We start from the raw sequence: 21,334 nt of genomic DNA on the forward strand, positions 1-21,334 counted from the left end.
GCCTAGACAACGTTATTTTCAACTTCAATGCAATGTTTTATTTCACAATGCATTCATTCAATGTATTTTGCCTGTACATAAATGAACCTTTATGTCATCACAGATTAAAATCTATAAATCAAAATTTATGAAGAAAAGGCTCAGCACCCAAAGCTCTATCGCCTGTTGCCTCCTCAATGGTGTACATGGTCTTTGGGTGGATTGCTGAGGCGGATCGCCAGCAACAGCCATTTAGGATTGTTTGTGATTTGATCTTAGTGACTTAGGAGTCCTCTTGACTTGACTACCCCTAACTTTTCATAGATTTAGGAGCTGGTTTTAGCGCTAAAATGCTTTGTGAAATACTTTCAGAGCACACAATTTGGAGTACTTGGGATTCCTGCTCAGCTCAGCTACCGTTCGGACGCTCTTGCTTACTGCTCCGCGCTTTGCTCTATCGCTTTTATATTTTATCTTCTATATTTTTATATTTTAGCTCCTTTTATCACCTAATTTTAACTTCAGCAAATCAGCACAGTGCTCAAACGACAAAGTTTGGATTACCACAAAAACGCAAAATTCTTCTACCCGACCAGCTTACATTCCGGGGAAAGGAAAACACAACTGCCTACAAGGATAAGAGAGAAAATGCCTCTTCTGGAATCTACTTGCTGCACTAACTGCCACAGACTTTTACAAAGGATTGCAGTTCTTGAAACAAAGTTATTTACGGGACCACCAAACCAGACGGAACACACAACAGAGCTTCGTCATGGACGCCCTCAGCATATAGCCGGTGAGTCCCATGAAACTAGTGCTCCTCGACAGGTACAGAAACAAGCCGATCGACTTACAAATCGATGGCACAAACAGGGAGCGAGACCCAAAGGCACTCGAGACATCAGATTGTCACGAGCCTCACATATTACCGCAGTAGCATCCTCTACCCCAGATACAGCTCTGACAAGGACTGCAAACACTGGTCTCCTACCAACACCTATACATCTTGAGAACAGATTTGAAGTACTAATGAATGTAAATGAGGAATCCCCAAACATGATGAATATGATCGAACACAGACTGTATCAGCCAGTAGCTAACACTGATGCTAACTGGCGCTCAAGGTCGAGCAGACAGCGGCACTCAGCTCAGAGCACAGCCGAGCCAAGGACTCTGATTGTGGGGGACTCCATAATCAGAAACATTAGCAGCAGGGATACAACTACATGCTGCCTTCCACAAGCTACAACTTCTGATATAAACAGGGAACTTCAAAACATTCTGATGAAACATAAGACTGCAAATCGACTCATAATTCATGTGGGGAAGAATGATATTCATAAAGAGCAGTCAGAACTCCTTAAGAAGGATTTCAATGAACTTCTTGAAACACTTAAAAGACTGAAAGTTCAAACATTCATCAGTGGACCACTCCCAGCAAGAGGAACAAACAGGTTTTCATGGCTGCTTGGGATTAATACATGGCTGCAAAAAACCTGCAATATAAAAGGAGTAAACTTCATTGACAACTTCAATCTTTTCTGGAGTCAGAGACAACTATTTCATCGGGATGGCCATCACCCAAACAAACTTGGTTCAAGAGTGTTAAAGGACAATATCGACTTCTCCCTCAATCATCCTTCTGCAGTGTGTGTCAATCTGAACGACACACACACACCTGGAAACAGTATGAATGAACACGGGACTTCACTTCAGCAGCAAAATGGACATGCGGTTGACACATCACACAAGGACAATGATAACACCACTGAGCCACAACAACCTCTGCTCACGGACACAATCTCAGCTGAGCCCTGCCCACAGAGCTCACCACAGACAGTCATATCAGAACTGCTCCAAGATTCAGCACCCAAGGACGACTTCCTGGAAAACAGCCAGGGAAGCCAGGACAGCATATCCCAGCCTCCGATAACACCTGAGCAACAGCCCCTTTCACCAGATACTTTCTCACTCTCGCCAGCAACTCCACTTTTGTGCTTCTCACAGAAAATGGAAGAACTCGTGCATGCTGGAACCAGACTATCCCACTCTTTTGCTGCAAGCCCCCAGATACCAACCAAAAAACGTCAGGCACCTCAAACACCAAAGCCTGCGCGCCGAGCTCGCCCGCCCCCTCCTCCTGTGAGAGCTCTTCGGCCTCTTCGGCCAAAACGCCAGGGCCCACACCCTCCTCCATCTGCTCGAGGTGAACCAAAAACAACTGATACCAGCTCTCAGTGATGTGTTTTGGGTTCCTGTTATGATAACAGTAACCTTCTCAAATGTTTACAGAACAAGCGGGAACCCAGTGTGCCTGTATCTTTCTCTATTGCTTTTCTATTACAAGATAGAAAGTCTAAGGCCTTCAATAGCCGTACAGCAAACCCAACTAATCTGGTGCCTATTACATGTCAAACTAAGATTGCTGTGGGGACAAAAAGTAAGACTGTTAAGTTAGCACTTTTAAACATTCGCTCACTTAAAAATAAATCACTTCTAGTCAACGACTTAATAACCACAAACAACCTGGACTTTATGTTTCTAAATGAAACCTGGCTAGAAGACAGCTGCAGTGCAACAATCCTCAATGAAACAGCCCCTCCTAACTTTACTTTTATGAGTGTCTGCAGAGCTGTTAAGAGAGGTGGGGGTCTAGCTGCTCTTTTTAAAGATATCTATCAATGTAAGCAAATATCATTTGGGAATTACCCGTCTTTCGAACATCTGGGTACTGTGTTAAAAGGTGCTCCTCGCATTTTACTTATCATTATTTACAGGCCTCCAAAATATTCTCCAGCCTTTGCTGAGGACTTTACAGAACTGTTATCAACAATTACCTCAGAGTTTGACTGTTTTGCCATTGCTGGAGATTTTAACATTCACATAGATAATGCAGAAAACAATATGGCAAAAGAAATCAAAACTGTTTTAAAAACTTTTGATCTGACTCAGCATGTACATGGACCCACACACAATCATGGACACACTCTAGATTTACTTATCAGTAAGGGTCTAAACATTTCATCGATTGTTATTAAGGATGTAGCACTGTCTGATCATTTCTGTATTTTCTTTGATATATTGATCTCTCCTGCCATTGAAGCTAGATCTGTGTCTGTCAAGAAGAGATGCTTAAATGAGAACACTAGTGTACTATTTATGAAGGCTATATCTTTAACACCAAGCATATCTGCTGACTCTGTTGATTTTCTCCTTGATTCTTTTAACTCAAAAGTTAAAAATATAATTGATGATATTGCTCCTGCAAAGTCAGGAAGAAGAGTGGCAGACAAAAAGCACCTTGGAGAAACTCAACAGCAGTGCAACATATGAAAAGACAATGCAGAAAAGCAGAGCGCATGTGGCGGAAGACAAAACTTGTAGTCCATTATAACATCTACAAAGACAGCCTGCATGCTTTCAATATGGAACTAGGCAAAGCTAGACAGACTTTCTTCTCAAATATTATAAACAGCAATTTAAACAACACACGCACTCTTTTTGCTACTGTAGAGAGACTGACAAACCCCCCAAGCCAGATTCCTAGTGAAATGCTCTCAAACAGCAAGTGCAGTGAGTTTGCTTCTTTCTTCTCTGAGAAAATCAATAATATCAGAAAGGTGATCAGCACATCCTTGAGTTGCACTGAGGTCAGACAGATCAGACCACCTGAGAAAGTAGTTACTATGTCTGACTTCAAAGAAATTGATGGCAAAATTTTGGAAGAAACCGTACAACACCTTAAAACATCAACATGCGCTCTTGACACACTTCCCACATCTTTTTTCAAAAGTGTGCTAAACAGTTTAGAAGCAGATCTTCTAGAAGTGGTAAATGCCTCACTTCTCTCTGGGAGTTTTCCAAACTCCCTGAAAACTGCAGTTGTCAAGCCCCTCCTGAAAAAGAGCAATCTGGATAAGACCATATTAAGCAACTATAGACCGATCTCAAATCTTCCTTTCATAGGCAAGCTCATTGAAAAAGTTATCTTCAATCAGCTGAACAAATTCTTAAGCTCAAATGGTTACTTTGACAATTTTCAATCTGGTTTCCGACCGCATCACAGCACAGAGACAGCGCTCATAAAGATAATAAACGATATTCGCTTAAATACTGATTCAGGAAAATTATCAGTGCTGGTACTACTCGACCTCAGTGCTGCATTTGACACTGTCGATCATAATATACTTCTTGACAGGCTGGAAAACTGGGTGGGGCTATCTGGGATAGTCCTAAAATGGTTCAGGTCATACTTAGATGGGAGAGGTTATTATGTTAGTATAGGAGACCATAAGTCTGAGTGGACATCCATGACATGCGGAGTCCCTCAAGGCTCAATCCTTGCGCCACTCCTGTTCAACCTGTATATGCTCCCAATGAGCCAAATAATGAGAAATAACCAAATTGCTTACCACAGCTATGCAGACGACACACAGCTGTACTTAGCCCTATCGCCTAACGATTACAGCCCCATTGACTCCTTGTGCCGATGCATTGACGAAGTCAACAGTTGGATGTGTCAAAACTTTCTTCAATTAAACAAAGACAAAACTGAAGTTATTGCGTTTGGAAACAAATATGAAGTTCTCAAGGTGAACGCATACCTTCACTCTAGGGGTCAAACAACTAAACATCAAGTCAGGAATCTTGGTGTGACACTAGAGTCAGACCTTAGTTTCAGTAGTCATGTCAAAGCAATAACTAAATCAGCATACTATCATCTGAAAAATATTGCAAGAATTAGATGCTTTGTTTCCAGGCAAGACTTAGAGAAACTTGTGCATGCTTTCATCACCAGCAGGGTGGATTATTGTAATAAACTCCTCACTGGCCTTCCCAAAAAGACCATAAGACAGTTGCAACTCATACAGAACGCTGCCGCTAGGATTCTGAGCAGAACCAGAAAATATGAACATATCACACCAGTCCTCAGGTCTTTACACTGGCTCCCAGTTAAATTTAGGATTGATTTTAAAGTACTATTACTGGTATATAAATCATTCAATGGCCTAGGACCTCAATACATTGCAGATATGCTCACTGAATATAAACCCAACAGATCACTCAGATCATTAGGATCATATCAGCTAGAAATACCAAGGGTTCACTCTAAACATGGTGAGTCTGCTTTTAGCTATTATGCCAGCCACAGCTGGAACCAGCTTCCAGAAGAGATCAGATGTGCTCCTACAGTGGTCACATTCAAATCCAGACTCAAAACACTTCTGTTTAGCTATGCATTTACTGAATGAGCACTGTGCCGCTGTTCGTCCGACTGTTTGTACTGTACTGTATTTTATTTTATTTTTCTAAACTGTTTTAATTATCCTTATTTCTTTTAATTATTTAATTTCTCCTATGTCAGCAGGGCATTTAGCCCGAAACTGTAAATGCCCACTCAGAAGGTAAAAGAAAGTGATAATGTGAAAGTGACGTGTATTAATGTGGGTTTGAAAGTAGAACAGTGTTTAAATGACGATATTAAAGTTTTCGTCTGAGAAAGAATGTGAACGCAGTGCTAAAGAAAGTGAAAAGAACGTGTGAGTAAATGAGGGAGAAAAGAAAGTTAAAGGAAAGTTGATAGATGGAAGTCGAGAAAGAATGTGAACGCAGTGCTAAAGAAAGTGAAAAGAACGTGTGAGTAAATGAGGGAGAAAAGAAAGTTAAAGGAAAGTTGATAGATGGAAGTCGTAAGAAGATTGAAGGTTAAAAGAAGGAAAGATTTAAGTCTTAAGGGAATCCTTTGAAGGAAAGATCTATAATAATATTATTTTTTATTTTTCCTACTGTATTTTATTAAATTTTTCTAAACTGTTTTAATTATTCTTATTTCTTTTTATTATTTAAATTTCTTCTATGTAAAGCACTTTGAATTGCCATTGTGTATGAAATGTGCTATATAAATAAACTTGCCTTGCCTTGCCTACTTAAATTAGGACTGAGACGCTCATTATTTTTAAGAGTTTCTCCTAAATCGGCAAGTTAGGAGCTACTTTTAGCCTTAAGATGTTTTATGAATACGGCCCCAGGGCCCGTATGTATACATTTCTAAGAATTGCTCTTAAGAATAGTCTTAAGCTTTGACTTAAGTATTAAAAAATTCTTAGTAAAAAGTAGGACTTCTCTAAGAGTAGGAGACTTTTATAAAGAAGCTAAAAGCAACTTTCAGTAACGTATAAGACTGATTCTTAAGTGCTGACTGAAGTGGGACTTAAGTGTTGTAAACTAAGGACTTGACGTATGTCAACCCAAAATGGCCACCCTCAACCACTGAATAAGCCAATAGTGAGCCTGCAAGGGTAAGGTCACTGCAGCATGACACCAATCATTTAATGTAATGTTTTTTTTTTTTGCTTTGCATTGTGCAAAATTATCACAAATTAGTATTGATGCTGTGGAATCCCCTGTGGAAAAGTGAAGCAAAGGAAAATTGTCAGATTCACCCTTTATTCAAATAGTATTAAAAATGTGTTAAAGATTTTGTAAGCGTATTGTGTACTTGTGCCTGGGGTCAATTGTTTATTTGTGATAACACAATGAAACATTCCAAATTGTACAGACATATTTTTTAGCCAGGCTGTCATACAAAGAAATTATGAACACATGAAAAAAACAAGAGAGGACTATGAAATATTAATAAATTACTATGTTGCAGAAAAGGTATGATTTTTTTTTTGTCACTGTTCATCACTGTTTTCGGCTGTATAGATAAATGAACTAAATAGATAACTAATCTATCTTTTTTACAATGGAAATGAAAGCTTTAGCGTAAGTTCTGCCAGGAAGACTAAATTGATACGTCATTTATTACCTTCTCATCTATCCAATCGTGTTCTACTTGTAGTATAAAAGATCGGTACTACTTACACGTCTGAGTTCGCAGATGCTAAGTCTTCACTAAGTTTAGTGTTTTGTTCTTCCCTCATATTTAAAAAATATATAAATATAAAAATATTTTCCTCATAATTTGATGGTTTAAGTAAACTTGAAGGGTAATTAAAAAAAATTAATTGCACATCACTTTTGGCCACTACTGTATATTTGCTGTGGTCAGTGCCACAATAGTGCTATTCAAGAGCCTGCTAACTGTGGACTGGGGGGCCCAAGTCATCATAGGTGCACTGCTGCATTTTTCCAGTCGCCAAAAATATAATTATTACTTTCATTTAATTTAATTGCTGTAAAATTTCTTAAAGGTAGGTTACAAAAAGAATACCTTGATGATTCAACTTTTTTATCGTTTGATCAACTCCGTCATCATTTAACTCCAATACATCATATTTTCGTTGAAAAGTCCGTGGCCGCGGACTGCCTCTCTGCTGCCATCTTGTTACTCCTAACTAGGAGACCTCTCCAGCTCTCTTAAATAATTTACGAGCTGAGACCAAGTCTTAACACTTAGGAACCTTTATGAATCACACTTATTTTTAAGTTTAGGAATAAGAGTAAAATGATGTCATTCTTAGAATTTTGACAGACTTGAGACTACAATTTTACTCTGAGTGGCTTTATACATAGCCTACGGCCCCAGGTCTGCACATGAGGAAGTACAACAGTCAACATACTATATTAAAAAAGTGTCACCTGTTATTTTAAAATGCTGAAGTACAGAAATCATAGATATTTGTTATATTAAATTTAAAGTATAGTGTGAATGGATTACAGCATGCTTGGAACTTTTTGGACAAGAGTGTTTTGTTTGTGTTTTATTTGGTCATGGAAATCATCCAACTGTTAAAACCACAGTGGAACTATGTCCAAAAATATTTGCATAGTAATTGTATGTGAAGAGAACAAAATTATTCACTTCTGTTTTTCCTTGAATTACAGATTGTACTGCTCTAGGTAAGGATGTTCAATACATTTTCAAGACTATCACATTTAAAAAAAAAAGGTTTTAAAAGGGTAGCACTTTATTTTACTGTCCTTGTAACACGTGCATGTAGTTATAGTAATTACTATAAATTGTGCATAATTGCATGTAACTATAACCACACCCTAACCCTATACATGTGGTTAATTAGTATTACTCAGTACTTAAATGTGAAATTTGTACATGTAACACGGACACCTTAAAATAAAGTGTAACCAAAACAATTAATTATTGATATATATTCATGTAAGACAAAATATAAAAATGAAAATACGAGTCATAATAAAATCCTAATGAGGAGACACACAGAAAATATAATGCTTTAAGATTTGGGAGTGTCTTTTTTTAAAAAGGAGCGAGACTGTAAATTGTCTTCATAGTGTCTTTGTGTGTGTTTGTCTGCAGAACTCAAGATGTATATCATTCCGTTCATGACTTTTCTTTTCATTACGGATGAACTTGTACTGGTATCTTCAGGTGAGATCCTTGTGCTGTCTAACTGAAAATAAAATCATCAGAAAGCTTTAGACCGGTTGTAAGAAAATTAATTTAGCTTTAATTTTGTACCCTGTATTACACTAATTTTGCAAAACAAGATATTTTAAGGTGTTTGTGTGTTTATATTGCTGTTCTGTTTTCAGGCACTCCAGTATATAATGCAAAATTGCCAGACAGTATAACAGCACTGAGCGGCTCTTGTGTGCAGATACCTTGTACATTTGAAGTGCCAGAGAATGAACTGAAGAATGCAGAAAGTATATTTGGCTTCTGGATAAAGCATGAACGTGTTTATCTCCAACCATGGGCTTTGGTAGTTTATAATGGAAGTACAAACATCAGCAAAGGATTCAGTCGTATAGAGATAACTGGAAATCTTAGTCAGCGTGAATGTACCACAGTTTTCTATGATGTCATGAACAATCATTCAGACAATTATTACTTCAGGGTGGAAATAAAGTCACCGGATTGGAAATACACATATCTGAATCCCATCAATATTTCTGTCTCAGGTAAGTGGGGCTCCACTTTAAACTATATGAATCTGTTGTGACATTTTTAAATTACTCACTGATTATGATTCATGATTAATTCCCTGAATATTTTTATAACTAAAACTAATTTATGGTGTCCTCCATGGTTAAACAAAATGTTACAATCGATACTTCCCTAAGCTTTGCCTATATGGCGCCAGATTAGTATTATTAAAGTCAGCATTTTAGATTAGATTAGATTAGATTCAACTTTATTGTCATTACACAAGTACAGGTACAAGGCAACGAAATGCAGTTTAGGTCTAACCAGAAGTGCAATAGCAGCAAGTGCAGGATATACAGTGGTTCCATAAGTGCAGAACATGGATATGTACTGAATAAATATAGAGTTGAATACTATTATAAACAAAAATTTACAGATAGATTTGTCCTATGAATATAATATACAGATAACTATTACTGTGAACAGAATTTACAGCTAGATATGTACTGAATATAATATACAGATGGCTATTACTATAAACAGAATTTTACAGATAGATATGTACTATGAATATATATATACAGATGGGTTACTATAAACAGAATGTGAGCATAATATACAGATGGCTATTACTATAAACAGAATTTTACAAATAGATATATGTATAAGTTAGGCTAAAATGAGCAGTATAACAATGGATTTAAAGTAGTGCAAATAAAGTTTGGACAGAGCTATCCGAGTGAAAGTGCAGTGGAAGTAATTGCATATTACAGTTAAAGTATGGTATTGCAAATGTATATGTAAACAGTCGGTACTGTAAATAAACAGTCGGCAGTGCAAATTGAGCATATTCCAGTCAAGGTAGTAGTGCAAGATGCATATGTAAACAGTTGTTTCTGTAATAACAGTCAGCAGTGCAAATGAACATTATAGTATTGGAAATAACAAATAACAAATAACAAATAACAAAATGGAGGCAGGTGTGAGGAGGGAGAGGAGAGTCAATCAGTATAAAGCATGAACGTGAAACAGAAGTGAAACGTGAAACAGCATGAAACAGAAGTTGTGATAGTTACGTCAGTTGTGGCGTATATCTTGAGCGGAAACCTTGGATCTCCACATTTGGTAATTTTTATTTTAATCATTACTATTGATCACCCTGTACGTCTGTCTGTGGGTTTTGCAAATATCTGACCAATGAAAAGTATTAAAAAGAGCTTGTGACTAAACCTCGTAACTCCATTGGATCCTCAATCTGTTGGTAAAACCTCATCCGTCTATCGTGAATAAAGTGCAGTTTGGAGGCAGTATTTATTTTTAATTTTTTGCAGTGCAAGGGTAAATAAAGAACTGTTAGCTTGTAGAACTGTTAGTATAAAGGTATTTGAATTTAAGGAACAGAGAAGATTGTCTTAGTCTAGCCTAGCCAAATGACAGAAAAAACTGAGCGCCCACATAGCTACAGTAAACTTTATAACCTGTAAGTTGATGAAAACGTAATGTGATGTACTTACTGCCTCAAATGCGGCTGTTCTAATGATGACAAAACAGCCCTATGTCCAAACATCTCTGAAATTCTCTGGTAAAAAACCTAATCAAGTGTCTGACCATATAAAGCCACAATATCAACTTTGACAACATGTTTTTTAATTATTAAAAAAATACAGTGTTTTTCTAGCCTGGAAATCCAGACCTAAATCTGAAAGATTAATGGTCTGGCTTCGACTAATGAAATCGGCCAGCTTGAGGGGCGGCGCCAAGCATGCATTTGAAAATCTCACTGCACGCAATTGGATAACACCACGACCAATCACAACAATAAACCCCATACGCTTAGCTACCAGCGGAGCTAACTGGTAGATTAGACTCTTGCAGTATCCGGTCGGCAAAACAGCAAAAACGCCCTTCTTGCAAAGGAACGATTAGAGCGCCGTCTTCTGTTCCTCGTTTATGCTGGGTACACACCAAAAGATAATCGGGCTGATTTTGGGCCGATTTCCCCCCTTCTGACAATCCTAGCTATGTCCCGATTATCTTGATGGTTCTGCAGATTATTTTATCAGATTTTCCCTTGGTGTGAGGTGTGTTAAGAGTGTCCGAACCTGATCGGAAGAACGTCGGAGCCGCCCCGATCGCGAATCGTAAATATTCAATGTTTAATATTTACGATCAGAAATCCTGATGTGTGGGGGGAACCCCAAGGACAAACGCACGCACGCTCTGGAGATTATCACGTGAAACGAAACAATATCCAATCAGAAAGCGAGATGATGGAAGACGGAAGCATAACAAACGCATTCATGGCGCAGCACAAAGTGAAATTGATGTGGACAGAGATGGAGGATCAGCTTGTTGATTTGTGGCAACAGCACAAATGTTTATACAACGTGTTGTGTAAAACCTTTCCAAACACTATCATCGCAATTTCTTCCTGCATATCGTCCGCCATGCTTTTTCTGAGGTCTCACGAGATTTTGCGAGATTTCCTGTGTTCACAGTCGAGTATCTGGTTGAAAATCTGTTCATGTGTGGTGTGCTGTCTTTGTCACATCAAGGCACACCACACTCTATAGGAGCAAAACGGTTAAATCTAGGATTTTTTGTCCTCATGTGTGTGGTCTATCACATTTTGAAAATCTTAAAAGATGTAAAAAATATTTTGGTGTGTACCCAGCTTTAGATAAAAAGCCAAGTCTAACTCGTTCATTGTATCGGCCAAAGCCGTTTCAAACAACCGGTGTTCATCCATAGCCATCTTGCAATGTTTACTAATGACTTCGACGTGCTGTCGTCATCTGTTTAGCTCGCCTCTGGCCCGCCTATATCAGATAACCTGATGTGATTGGTGCAGCTCGGATACAAGGGCAAATTTAACGAGCATCATTACTCGATGCCAGAGTAAACTCGCTGAGCAAATTCAACTTGTGTTCTCGCAAGAACTCTGGATTTCCAGGGTGTTTTTCCTGAAAAGATCCGAAGTGCCCCAAAGTGATGATATCTGAGTAATATGGTTTCTTAAATAAGAAAAAATGTAGGGTGGGATTTGATTTTGTCAATGGACAATGGTTGCGGTTTGTTATTGATTTGATGTCATGTAAGTCATCAGAGAAAAGAAGAGATGTCGCTGCAAGAGGGAGGGGAAGTTATTTTGATTAAAGATTATGAGGGCACATGCTTAAAAAAAAACAAAAAAACAATAATGAAATGCACACATAAATCAATCATAATAAATTCTTAAATATTCAATACAAAATTATAAATGTCAAATTTGATTCCATGGTGACTTAATTCACGCAAAAGATATGATGCACATATGCATAGGCAAATTTACATAAAACTTATTTCACATGCTCAAAAAACAATTCATGTGCATGAAAAACAATGATATATTCACAAAAAAAGCAATTCACAAAAGCAATTTATAAAATACATTACACAAACACAAAACACAATCTGGATTTACAGTCTGGACGAGTCAACACTATTGTCGAAAGTCAGAGCCAGTCTGCAGATTTGAGTTGACAGATTTCACAGAAAATCGAGTGTAAAATGGTCACACACTCGGATTCCATCCAGTCAAAGGATGTCAAACATATTTGATATGTTTCACTATTTTTTATTTTTTTATTCGTGTGCCCTCAAAATCTTTAATAAAAAAAAAAAACTCTCCCTCCATCTTGCAACAGCATGCCTTCTCTTCTCTGATGGTGTTTTTCGGCATGAAGGCAGGATAACCTGCCACTCACATGAGATCACAGCAATAGCAAACCACAACCAACCAATCAATTCATCAATCGGACAAAATGAAATTATCTGGGTATGCTTATTAATTTTTGAAGTATGTATAGTTGTTGTATGTTTTCCTTAAATGTAACAGTATTTTATGACATGTACACTTTGCCCTGTAGATTCACCACAACCTCTCATCCTTAAACCCACTGATCTGAAAGAAGTGATGGAGGAAACAACAGTCAGTCTGAGCTGCTCTGCTGAAGCCCCCTGCCCCAAACAACCTCCTACAATATCCTGGTCCAACATCCCTGAATCTGCCCACATTACAACACAGTTACAGGAGAAACCTAATAAAACCCAGTCAGTGTTTTCAAACATGACCTTCAAAGCTTGGATCACAGAAAGAACATCTCCTGCACTGCTACATATCCAAGAAAAACATCTAAAGACTCAACTGTGGAGACCACCGTGATGCTACAAGTCCTGTGTAAGTGATTTAGAGTAGTTTTGCTATTTTATTAGCATTAATATGTTCAGATGTGTAATATATAAAAAAATTGTTTATCTAAAGAAGTTTCTGTTTTGCCCTCAAGTTCCTCCAAAAGAAACTCGCATCACCATCGATCAATCTGCTTCAGTCTCTGTTGGCACTAATGTGACTTTGACCTGCAAAAGCAAAGCCAATCCATCAAATAACATGATCTTCTCCTGGCACAAACGTGGACAGGAGAATCAGCTGGATTTAGGAGAACAACTGATCTTTACTGTAAATAGGAGCAGTGGAGGCTGGTACTCTTGCAAAGCAAAGAATGAACATGGTACTCAGAGGTCAGAAGAGATCCAGCTGATTGTGCCAGGTGAGCTTAATTTATAAATTTGACATGCTAATTCTAATCAAAGGTTTCGGCTTTATGGCTTGACTTTGTCTATATTGTGTATAACCAGCATCTGTTTATTTCTGTTTTTATCTGCCACCCATTAGAATTATCTGTGCCTGTGATCGCCGGCTGTGTAGGAGGAATTTTAGCTTTACTGTTGTTATTTCTTCTGGCCACACTTTTAAAAAGGTATGCAAAGACTAAATATGATATTCCACAAATGTTCATGTTTGTGATTTATGTATTTCCTGTTGATACAGGGCACAAAAGGCAAGAGCATCCAGTGAATCCATTGTTAGGGAAACTGTTCAGGTAAGTTCTACACTTTTTAAAAGGATTGCATTATTGCGATCACTAATGAGAAACATCATAATAGACATTCTCATAAAATGTAAATAATGACTTTTTTTTGCTTTGTCAGGATCGTGAACAGATCGATTGCATTTATGTAAATGATTTCATAAAAAGAGTGTAATGACAGATGCTGTAACATAAATCACATGATCCATAATGAGCAATTGACTTTTCCACAAACTGCTGCTTGTTCAAATTGCTCAATTAAAATGAGCTCAAGCTACACAATTGCTGTACATTTTGTCCTAACTTAAATTGATTGTGTTCAATGTGCTTAAATATATGTAAAATTTAAATTTACTTAATCCGTTTGTGTTGGATTACATGAATGATTTGTGTTGCATTAACTGAAACTGGGTGGTGCTTGTTAGTTCCCAGCATGCTTTGCATATGGTTGAATTAAGAGAGAATAAATGTTAAAATTAAGTGTTATTTTATGTTTTTTTGACAAAATAAGAAAAGGGGAAGACTTGATAGTGTGTAATTGTGTTTAATGTTCAATTACATTGGAATTATTAGAACCATTTAAATGACAGTGGGTTACCATTGTGGAGAAGAGTGGAGCATTTTGTTAGTCTGTGAACTGACTCAATTACGTTTAGCTGCATAGGCATGTACATTTTAGCATTTAAGATTGCTACTTGAAAATAGCTAGCTATAGTCTATCAATTCAATTGTGTGTCGCTAAAATAAATGAAATCTTAATGGATGAATGAGTATATAAATATGAATACCTGAATCATGTCAGGGAGCCTTTAAAAATTCACTTTGAGACTACTTAAAGGGGGTCGCTTAAAATGACTTAATTCCGTGATGCTGAAGTTACATGAACAAATTATGTTTGTTTTAATGTAACCCAGTTATGTGGAACCTGTTGACATAAAAAAGGTAATTAATGCCAACATATACATTTTTTTTTTTTTGAGTGTGTCTGCTATTACTCTACATCAAAATCATAAACATATGATTTAACAGAAAATGTCATCTACTTGGATAATATACAAATTAAGATTAACATTAAGATTAATTTAGGATTATTATCATATTAGTTCATATTAACTAATGCAGTTAACTTATGTTACCAAAAGGAATCTTATTGTTCCTGAGTAATCTGTCATATGTTCAGTCATATGTTTAGATTACTCCTTCAGAAAGTTGGAATATTTATGGTTTTGTGTCTTTTCTGTCTCTTCCCATTTTATTCTTAATTCATGTCTTCAGGAATTCAGTGGTCATTCATTCCCAGTCTAACCTTATGTTTTTAAAGTAACACCTTATGCCACAAGCAGGGTCGGGAACATTTCTTGCAACATAATAAAGCAATGATTCACTCAAGGCTCTTACATGAAGGAAGACGGACGATCATTTACAGCAGTGGTTCTCAACTCCAGTCCTCGGGACCCGCTGCTCTGCACATTTTGTATGTCTCCCTTATTTAACACACTTTATTCGTCAGGAGAGACTCCATGAACTGATCTGAGTGTGTCAGATAAGAGAGACATACAAAATGTGCAGAGCAGCAGGTCCCGAGGACTGGAGTTGAGAACCACTGATTTACAGCATCAATGTTTGTGTAGATCATCTAAATCACATGATCAACGTTTTGATAGTATAAACAAAAAGCAAAGATACAGATAAAAAAAAAAAATTGTTGAAAATGGAATTCAGGAAGGTTAAAGATAAACAGATTGTTGTTCAATACAGTTTGCTGTTATTGTGTTTCATAACTAACAACACAATACTCTAAAAAGCATAAAAATCCATTTCACACAAATATTGAGTAAAATTGAGAGATCAGACCATCAGAGAAGTAAATTTTTTGATTAGAATGAATTATTTTAATTTTTACTTTTTATTCACATCTAGTTTTGTTTATTTCTGCTCAAAGACTCTTATTTTGATTTTCATTCCTGTGTTTAGTTCCTGTTTCCATGGTTGTCATGGTTCCTAAGTATGTATGGGCCAGTCCAAAAACACCCTTACAGTTTTTGCAGTTGACCACTTGTCTACTTATATGACTTATTTCCATAGTTTGGCCAAAATGTTCTAGTGGGCATGAAGCCTGCAAGTGTTTTAAGATTTTTGTTTACTCAATGGGATTGTGGTGCTTCATTTTCAGACGTTTTACAAATGACATCTAATCTCTGCAGTCTCTGCATCAATAAAATGTGCAACACTTTATGCTTTACAAACAAATTATATTTAACATCTGATCTAACTAACAATAAAGTTTTCCTAGACATGATCCGTGAAATGAAATCCGGGCACGTAAGATCCTGAACGTGATCCTGTTCATTAGCCTCAAAGACCGATCCGAAGTGGTATGAGAGATAGTGTGAATTTAGTGCATTGAGTGTACTGCGCTTTGGCATTTTTCAGACCTGAGAGAGACAGTCTTGCGCACTTCCTGTCACGCTCACGTGCTCTCAAGTGGTCAAGACCGCAAGAAGTGGGTATATTTGGACAGGCCCTTTATTCTCATTTGTTTCTTTGGTTACTGCTTATGTTACTCATCTGAGTTTTGTTTAGTTTATCATTGTCTTTTGCAGTTATATTCCTGAACTGTTTTGTTCATTGTCAGTTTTTATTAAAACTTCTGCATGTTGATTCACATCTCAACTCTTTTCCTGCATGATGAACGAATTTGTACGTAAAGAAGAATTATGTTTGTAATCCACATTTTACTCACTGTGCACTGTGAGTTTTTTTTAATTCAACTTTAATTCAATTTCTTGAGGAACATGCAAAAAAAGCATGTAAACATTCTACTTTCTTATTAAAAACTCCTATGCAATTCAGAGAAAGGTTCAGTTCCTTTTCTCAGACCGCAACAAAGCCAAAAATATCCATAAAACTAAACTTATGATTCCGTTATTATAATGGGAAAAAAGGACTGACAACTGATTGGAAATAACTAATGTTGACTTGTCATCCAGTTTTGAAATTATTGTGTCACATACTGTTAATTGAACAAAAGGTTATTGATTTATTTGTATTTGTATGACATGGCATGTTTAAGCTGACATTACTGTATATTTATATAGTTGTATATTATTATTATTTTATTTTTTTTATTTCATGATCTGAGATTATGATTCTCATACAGTAGTGGCCAAAAGTGACGTCCAGAAGGGATATTTGTTTTTTATGACCCAACAAGTTCGATTAAACCATCAAAATATGTGTAAAATATTTGTTTTAGATTATAAATATGAAGGAAAACAAAACGCTAAACTTGGTTAAGGTATTAATCTGACAACAATTATTTGGCCCCCCCAAAAAAAAAAAAAAAAAAACTACAGCTATGCAAAAAAATGCATAGAAAAGCAAAAAACTCACAGGAAAAAGCATACTGTTACAGAAAGCAGACAGAGGAGAGGAAGAGAGAGGAAGAGAGAACTCCTTTCCCCACACACCTCCACCCGGACCAGAGCAGGCGAACTCTTGGTTACACCTAGGACACGGCTCAAGACTATGGGCGACAGGGCTTTTAAAGCATCCGCTCCTCGTCTGTGGAATGCCCTTCCAGAAAAACTCAGAGCTCCTAAGACCACGGATGTTTTTAAAAAAGAACTGAAAACCTTCCTTTTCAGAAAAGCGTATTTTTAAGTATTTTTAAGTGTTTGTGTATTTGTTTTAATTATTTTTATCTGTTTGAGCCTTGTAGCACTTTGAGATTTGATGTCAAATGTATAGTGCATTATAAATAAAATTCATCATCATCATCATCACTTGTAAATGACTTGTAACGGAATTTACAAAACATACATAAAATGTTAGTATATCACTTGCTAATTATTTATGAATGTTTTGTAAATGATTAGTTCATCATTAACTAACCACCTTAAAAGACTTACAACAGAACGCTATTATAAAGTGTTACCGAAAACTTTTAAAGGCACACTATGTACCTTTTGGCCTTCTGGAAGTTAAAAAACAAAACCGCGTACATTTTGCAGAAGAACATTATTTTGGTTGTACTTCGGCTCTGCGTAAATGTGCGGATTAATATTTATCATACTGTTCATAAAATATTCACTACAAGTTTTATGGAATATAACCAGATTAGATGGAAAGAATCTCAAGCTGACTAGCTGAAGACGTTACTCTAGCTATACCAATTAATAGACACGTTACTTCCTTGAAAATAAATTCCAGCACAGCGCTACAACAATCATAATGAAATGACCCTTCACAATAGATGATGCTTTACAATTAACTCTGTTAGAGAGCTACATATAGCAACTTATCTGTTCAATAAAACGCCTTACTCACCAGCTGAGTATTGAAACCCCCATCTCTGCGTTGCTTTTACAACATTTCAAATCCCACAGTTCTCGCTGTCTCCAAAAAGCCAAGCAAATCTTGATTGTCGTTTTGAGATCTTTTGCAATCTTTTTTTGCAAGCAGAAACTTCCCTGTTTAGTGTTTTTTTAAGACAGGTGATTCCCCGCAGGTTCAAGATTTAGTGTGCTCCATGTCAACCTTTCTCGCTCATTGTGACAACTAACCTATGGCAGTCCCACATGCGTCAAAGTAGCCAGAGCAACTTTTCTCTATTTACGGATATGACGAGACTCGCACGTACGAGGGACACAGGGCTCTCAAGTTTTGAAGACAGGCAAGAGTGACATTCCCCCCAGGGTTGGATGGGTTGCGGGAATGGGGGTGTTTCATTAATAATATTGTTATTAGTGTTTTTGTTGTTGTTATTAAAAATTGCTCAAATACCAAATTCAAAGTATTTATTCAATTTCTGCTTATGTGTGTGTGTGTGTGTGAGAGAGAGAGAGAGAGAGAGAGAGAGAGAGAGAGAGAGAGAGAGAGAGAGAGAGAGAGAGAGATTGAGAGATTATGACTGGTGTTGTTTATTGTAAGTGTTTGTTGCCTTTTTGGACTTGTTGCCTTCCACCTGCACTGTACCCTTTTCACCACCTTCTCTGGGCCAGCATCCTCTAACCTGGCCTTTTTAGGGGACTTTCCTCTCAGGGCGAATGAGAGGATGCTTAATTGCTTTTTACCTGACATCTTTGAAAGACAGATGCAATGATTAATGCATCCATGGCCAGGATATAATTATAAAATATGCATGATTTTAAAAGTGTAACATCGACTATGCAATACACTTTAATTTATTTAGTGCTAATAAAATTATTAAGCCTATTTGGAGAGAGAGATGTTTATAATGTGACAATATGTCAGTCATCGTGTGATAACGCAAAATACGACTAGGCTACTTATTCTGAGCAGGTGTTGTCAGTGAATAGGCTGTAAAACTGTAGGCTAAGTTACAAACACTCATGAAAAACTGATGCTAATTATCTGGGAAACATTCTCTAACAGCAGTCAAGTTGTCACTGTTTGTGTCAAACAAGTTGTGAATTTGTTGTAACATTAAAACAGGAGATCATGACTTACTCTGTGCTCAAAGTGATGCTCGGAGCTCGGAGTGGTTTCCTCTGTGGGTGAACGAAACTTTCGAAGAGTTGTAGAATTACGTGAACAATTCCAGGATATCCTTTTTTTTCATTGGTTGTTGCGTAAAATCTTACCCAGATACAATAGTGCTATTTTCTGATTGGCTATTGTGTAGCCCCCTTTTTTTTTTTTTTTTTGCTGAAAAGTGGCAGGCTCGACTAAGAATTCTAGGGGAGACACACTTGATTCCTGCCGGTTCCATAAGTGAGAGCGGCGTGGCCAGATACATTTTTATCGCTGCGGCATATTATAAATTGTTTTTCCACGTGAGAAATACAATGTGTGGCGGGAGTGCGTGACAAAAGACCGAAATGAGTGACTGTCACGCTCAATGCCTGACACTTGAGAGCCCTGGGGACATATGTTCGCAATTTCATGCAAAAATCATCCTACTCAGTTTAAAATATAAACACTTATAATGGGCTTAGATCAGGGTAAGACAAAAACACGTTTTGGAAGAAGAATTGGTGGTGTATTGATATATTTTTACAAAAAAAGCTACATAGTGCACCTTTAAATAATATTCCCTCTGAACTTTGGAAACTGTTGTTTTCCTCATCGTATCTCCTGCATAAGAAGACTTTCTTTATCAGTGGAAAGGGTGTAGTCTCAAAACTAAAGGTTATTGGTGCAGGGATGGCCTGTTTTTTTTTTTAGTTAGCATCACCTTGGTTCCCTCAACAAAAACCCAATAGGATTTTTCCTGAAAGTTTGAGTTATAGTAGTTTGCAAGAGTGTCATAAACACAACAAGGCTGTGAAAGCGGACTAGTGAGTAGAAGAGTTTACTTGTTCAGCTGATGATGTGTAATGTCCCAGACAACCTCTGTCGTCACATTTAGCAACTTGTTAGTAACCACCTTTTAAAAGGCAAGTAAATAGTTTAAAAAAAAAACATCACAAGAGGGTATTACTGATGTATTTTATATTTTAGAAGAAAACGTGAAAATATTTTGAGCCTGTGCTTTGAGCTTCACCACAGACCTTATTTCAGGCATTTAACCAAAACCCATTAAAAAAAACGATTGACTTCAGGACGATGCTAAAATACGAACTCATTTCAGGGTTTTTTCCTATAACGACATGTCATCCATGCAGCAGTCTATAACACAGACGTAACGACAGCTGGGATCACTCATATTTCATTAAATAAATAATAAAGTTACTTTTGCTGAAATACATAATACATGGAACAGTTTTGTCTATATTTTTTATAGCATATTGTTTTTCAACGCTGCCTCTCGACTTTTATAAATGAATTTGTTTCGCTACTGAACTGCTACATTATATTACTCAGCAATAAGGTGGTAAAGGTGCTGTTTTTGAAGTAATTAAACTTAGAGCTTAATTGTTAGTAGAGAGATGCTGCACAGACGCATATCATTTGTCTCTCTCTCAAAAATGTATTCAAATAAATGTCATCTTACTACTTTCTTACTACTTTAGTGTCTGATTTAAAACAGGCAGAAAGCTAGATCTAAAAAGTCATATAGCTGACAAAAATAATCGTAATTTCAATGTTTTTGGTCAAATTTCGAAAGCGTTGGCAAGCAGTGTTGGGGTAGTTACTCAAAAAAAGTAATTAGTTACTAGTTACTAGTTACTTCTGTAAATTGTAATGAGATTACTTTACTAGTTACTGCATTTGAAAAGTAACTTCACTACTTATTACTTTACTTTCCCATTTCTTAATTTACCCTGTAGATACGGACAAAAATCATAGCCCTATCATCACTTAGCCTGTCCGCATAGTGTTTATAAATGTAGCCTATACAAAATGGCATGTAAAACCATATGAAAGAACAATATCCATGTCTGCACAAAGAAATATGCCTCACTGTAAAATCCACAGACAACAGGATAAAGGACAAATGTCTGCGGTGGTAGACACATAATCAGGGCTGGACTGGGACAAAAAAAAATCGGCCCTGGCATTTTGGCCATAATAATAATAGCACACTAATATGCATATATTGTAAAACAAATGCACTGAAAAATAAAGGAAACTTTCATAATTAGTTTTGTACTAATTTCTATACTTGAAAGAGATATAAGCACATGATCTT

At 36.8% G+C, this 21,334-nt stretch overlaps 1 protein-coding gene and 1 long non-coding RNA gene across 4 annotated transcripts; one reads left to right on the forward strand and one right to left on the reverse strand.

Moving 5' to 3' along the window:
* Window positions 1-5,912: 5,912 nt before the first annotated feature.
* LOC309509917 (transmembrane and immunoglobulin domain-containing protein 1-like) lies at window positions 5,913-14,791 on the forward strand. Of its 3 annotated transcripts, XM_082184913.1 has the most exons (8): window positions 5,913-7,824; window positions 8,258-8,329; window positions 8,494-8,862; window positions 12,736-13,046; window positions 13,153-13,416; window positions 13,542-13,626; window positions 13,698-13,749; window positions 13,859-14,791. In XM_082184913.1, exons 4-8 carry the CDS (start codon window positions 13,031-13,033, stop codon window positions 13,910-13,912), a joined length of 471 nt encoding a protein of 156 aa, XP_082041039.1. In that variant the 5' UTR covers window positions 5,913-7,824; window positions 8,258-8,329; window positions 8,494-8,862; window positions 12,736-13,030; the 3' UTR covers window positions 13,913-14,791. The 3 variants fall into 3 exon arrangements, with proteins under 3 accessions (XP_082041039.1, XP_082041038.1, XP_082041037.1); XM_082184912.1 differs by lacking the exons at window positions 13,542-13,626; window positions 13,698-13,749; window positions 13,859-14,791 and having other exon boundaries at window positions 6,808-7,824; window positions 8,559-8,862; window positions 13,153-13,292; XM_082184911.1 differs by lacking the exons at window positions 13,542-13,626; window positions 13,698-13,749; window positions 13,859-14,791 and having other exon boundaries at window positions 6,809-7,824; window positions 13,153-13,292.
* A 3,744-nt stretch (window positions 14,792-18,535) lies between these two features.
* LOC309508844 lies at window positions 18,536-20,813 on the reverse strand. The gene is made up of 2 exons (XR_014209726.1): window positions 19,268-20,813; window positions 18,536-19,210 (listed from the first exon to the last, which is right to left on the reverse strand). It is a non-coding gene; the product is annotated as an uncharacterized lncRNA (long non-coding RNA).
* Window positions 20,814-21,334: the final 521 nt, after the last annotated feature.

The sequence above is a fragment of the Leuciscus leuciscus genome (assembly GCF_965113295.1).
Source record: "Leuciscus leuciscus genome assembly, chromosome: 11".
NCBI classification, from domain to species: Eukaryota; Metazoa; Chordata; class Actinopteri; order Cypriniformes; family Leuciscidae; genus Leuciscus; species Leuciscus leuciscus.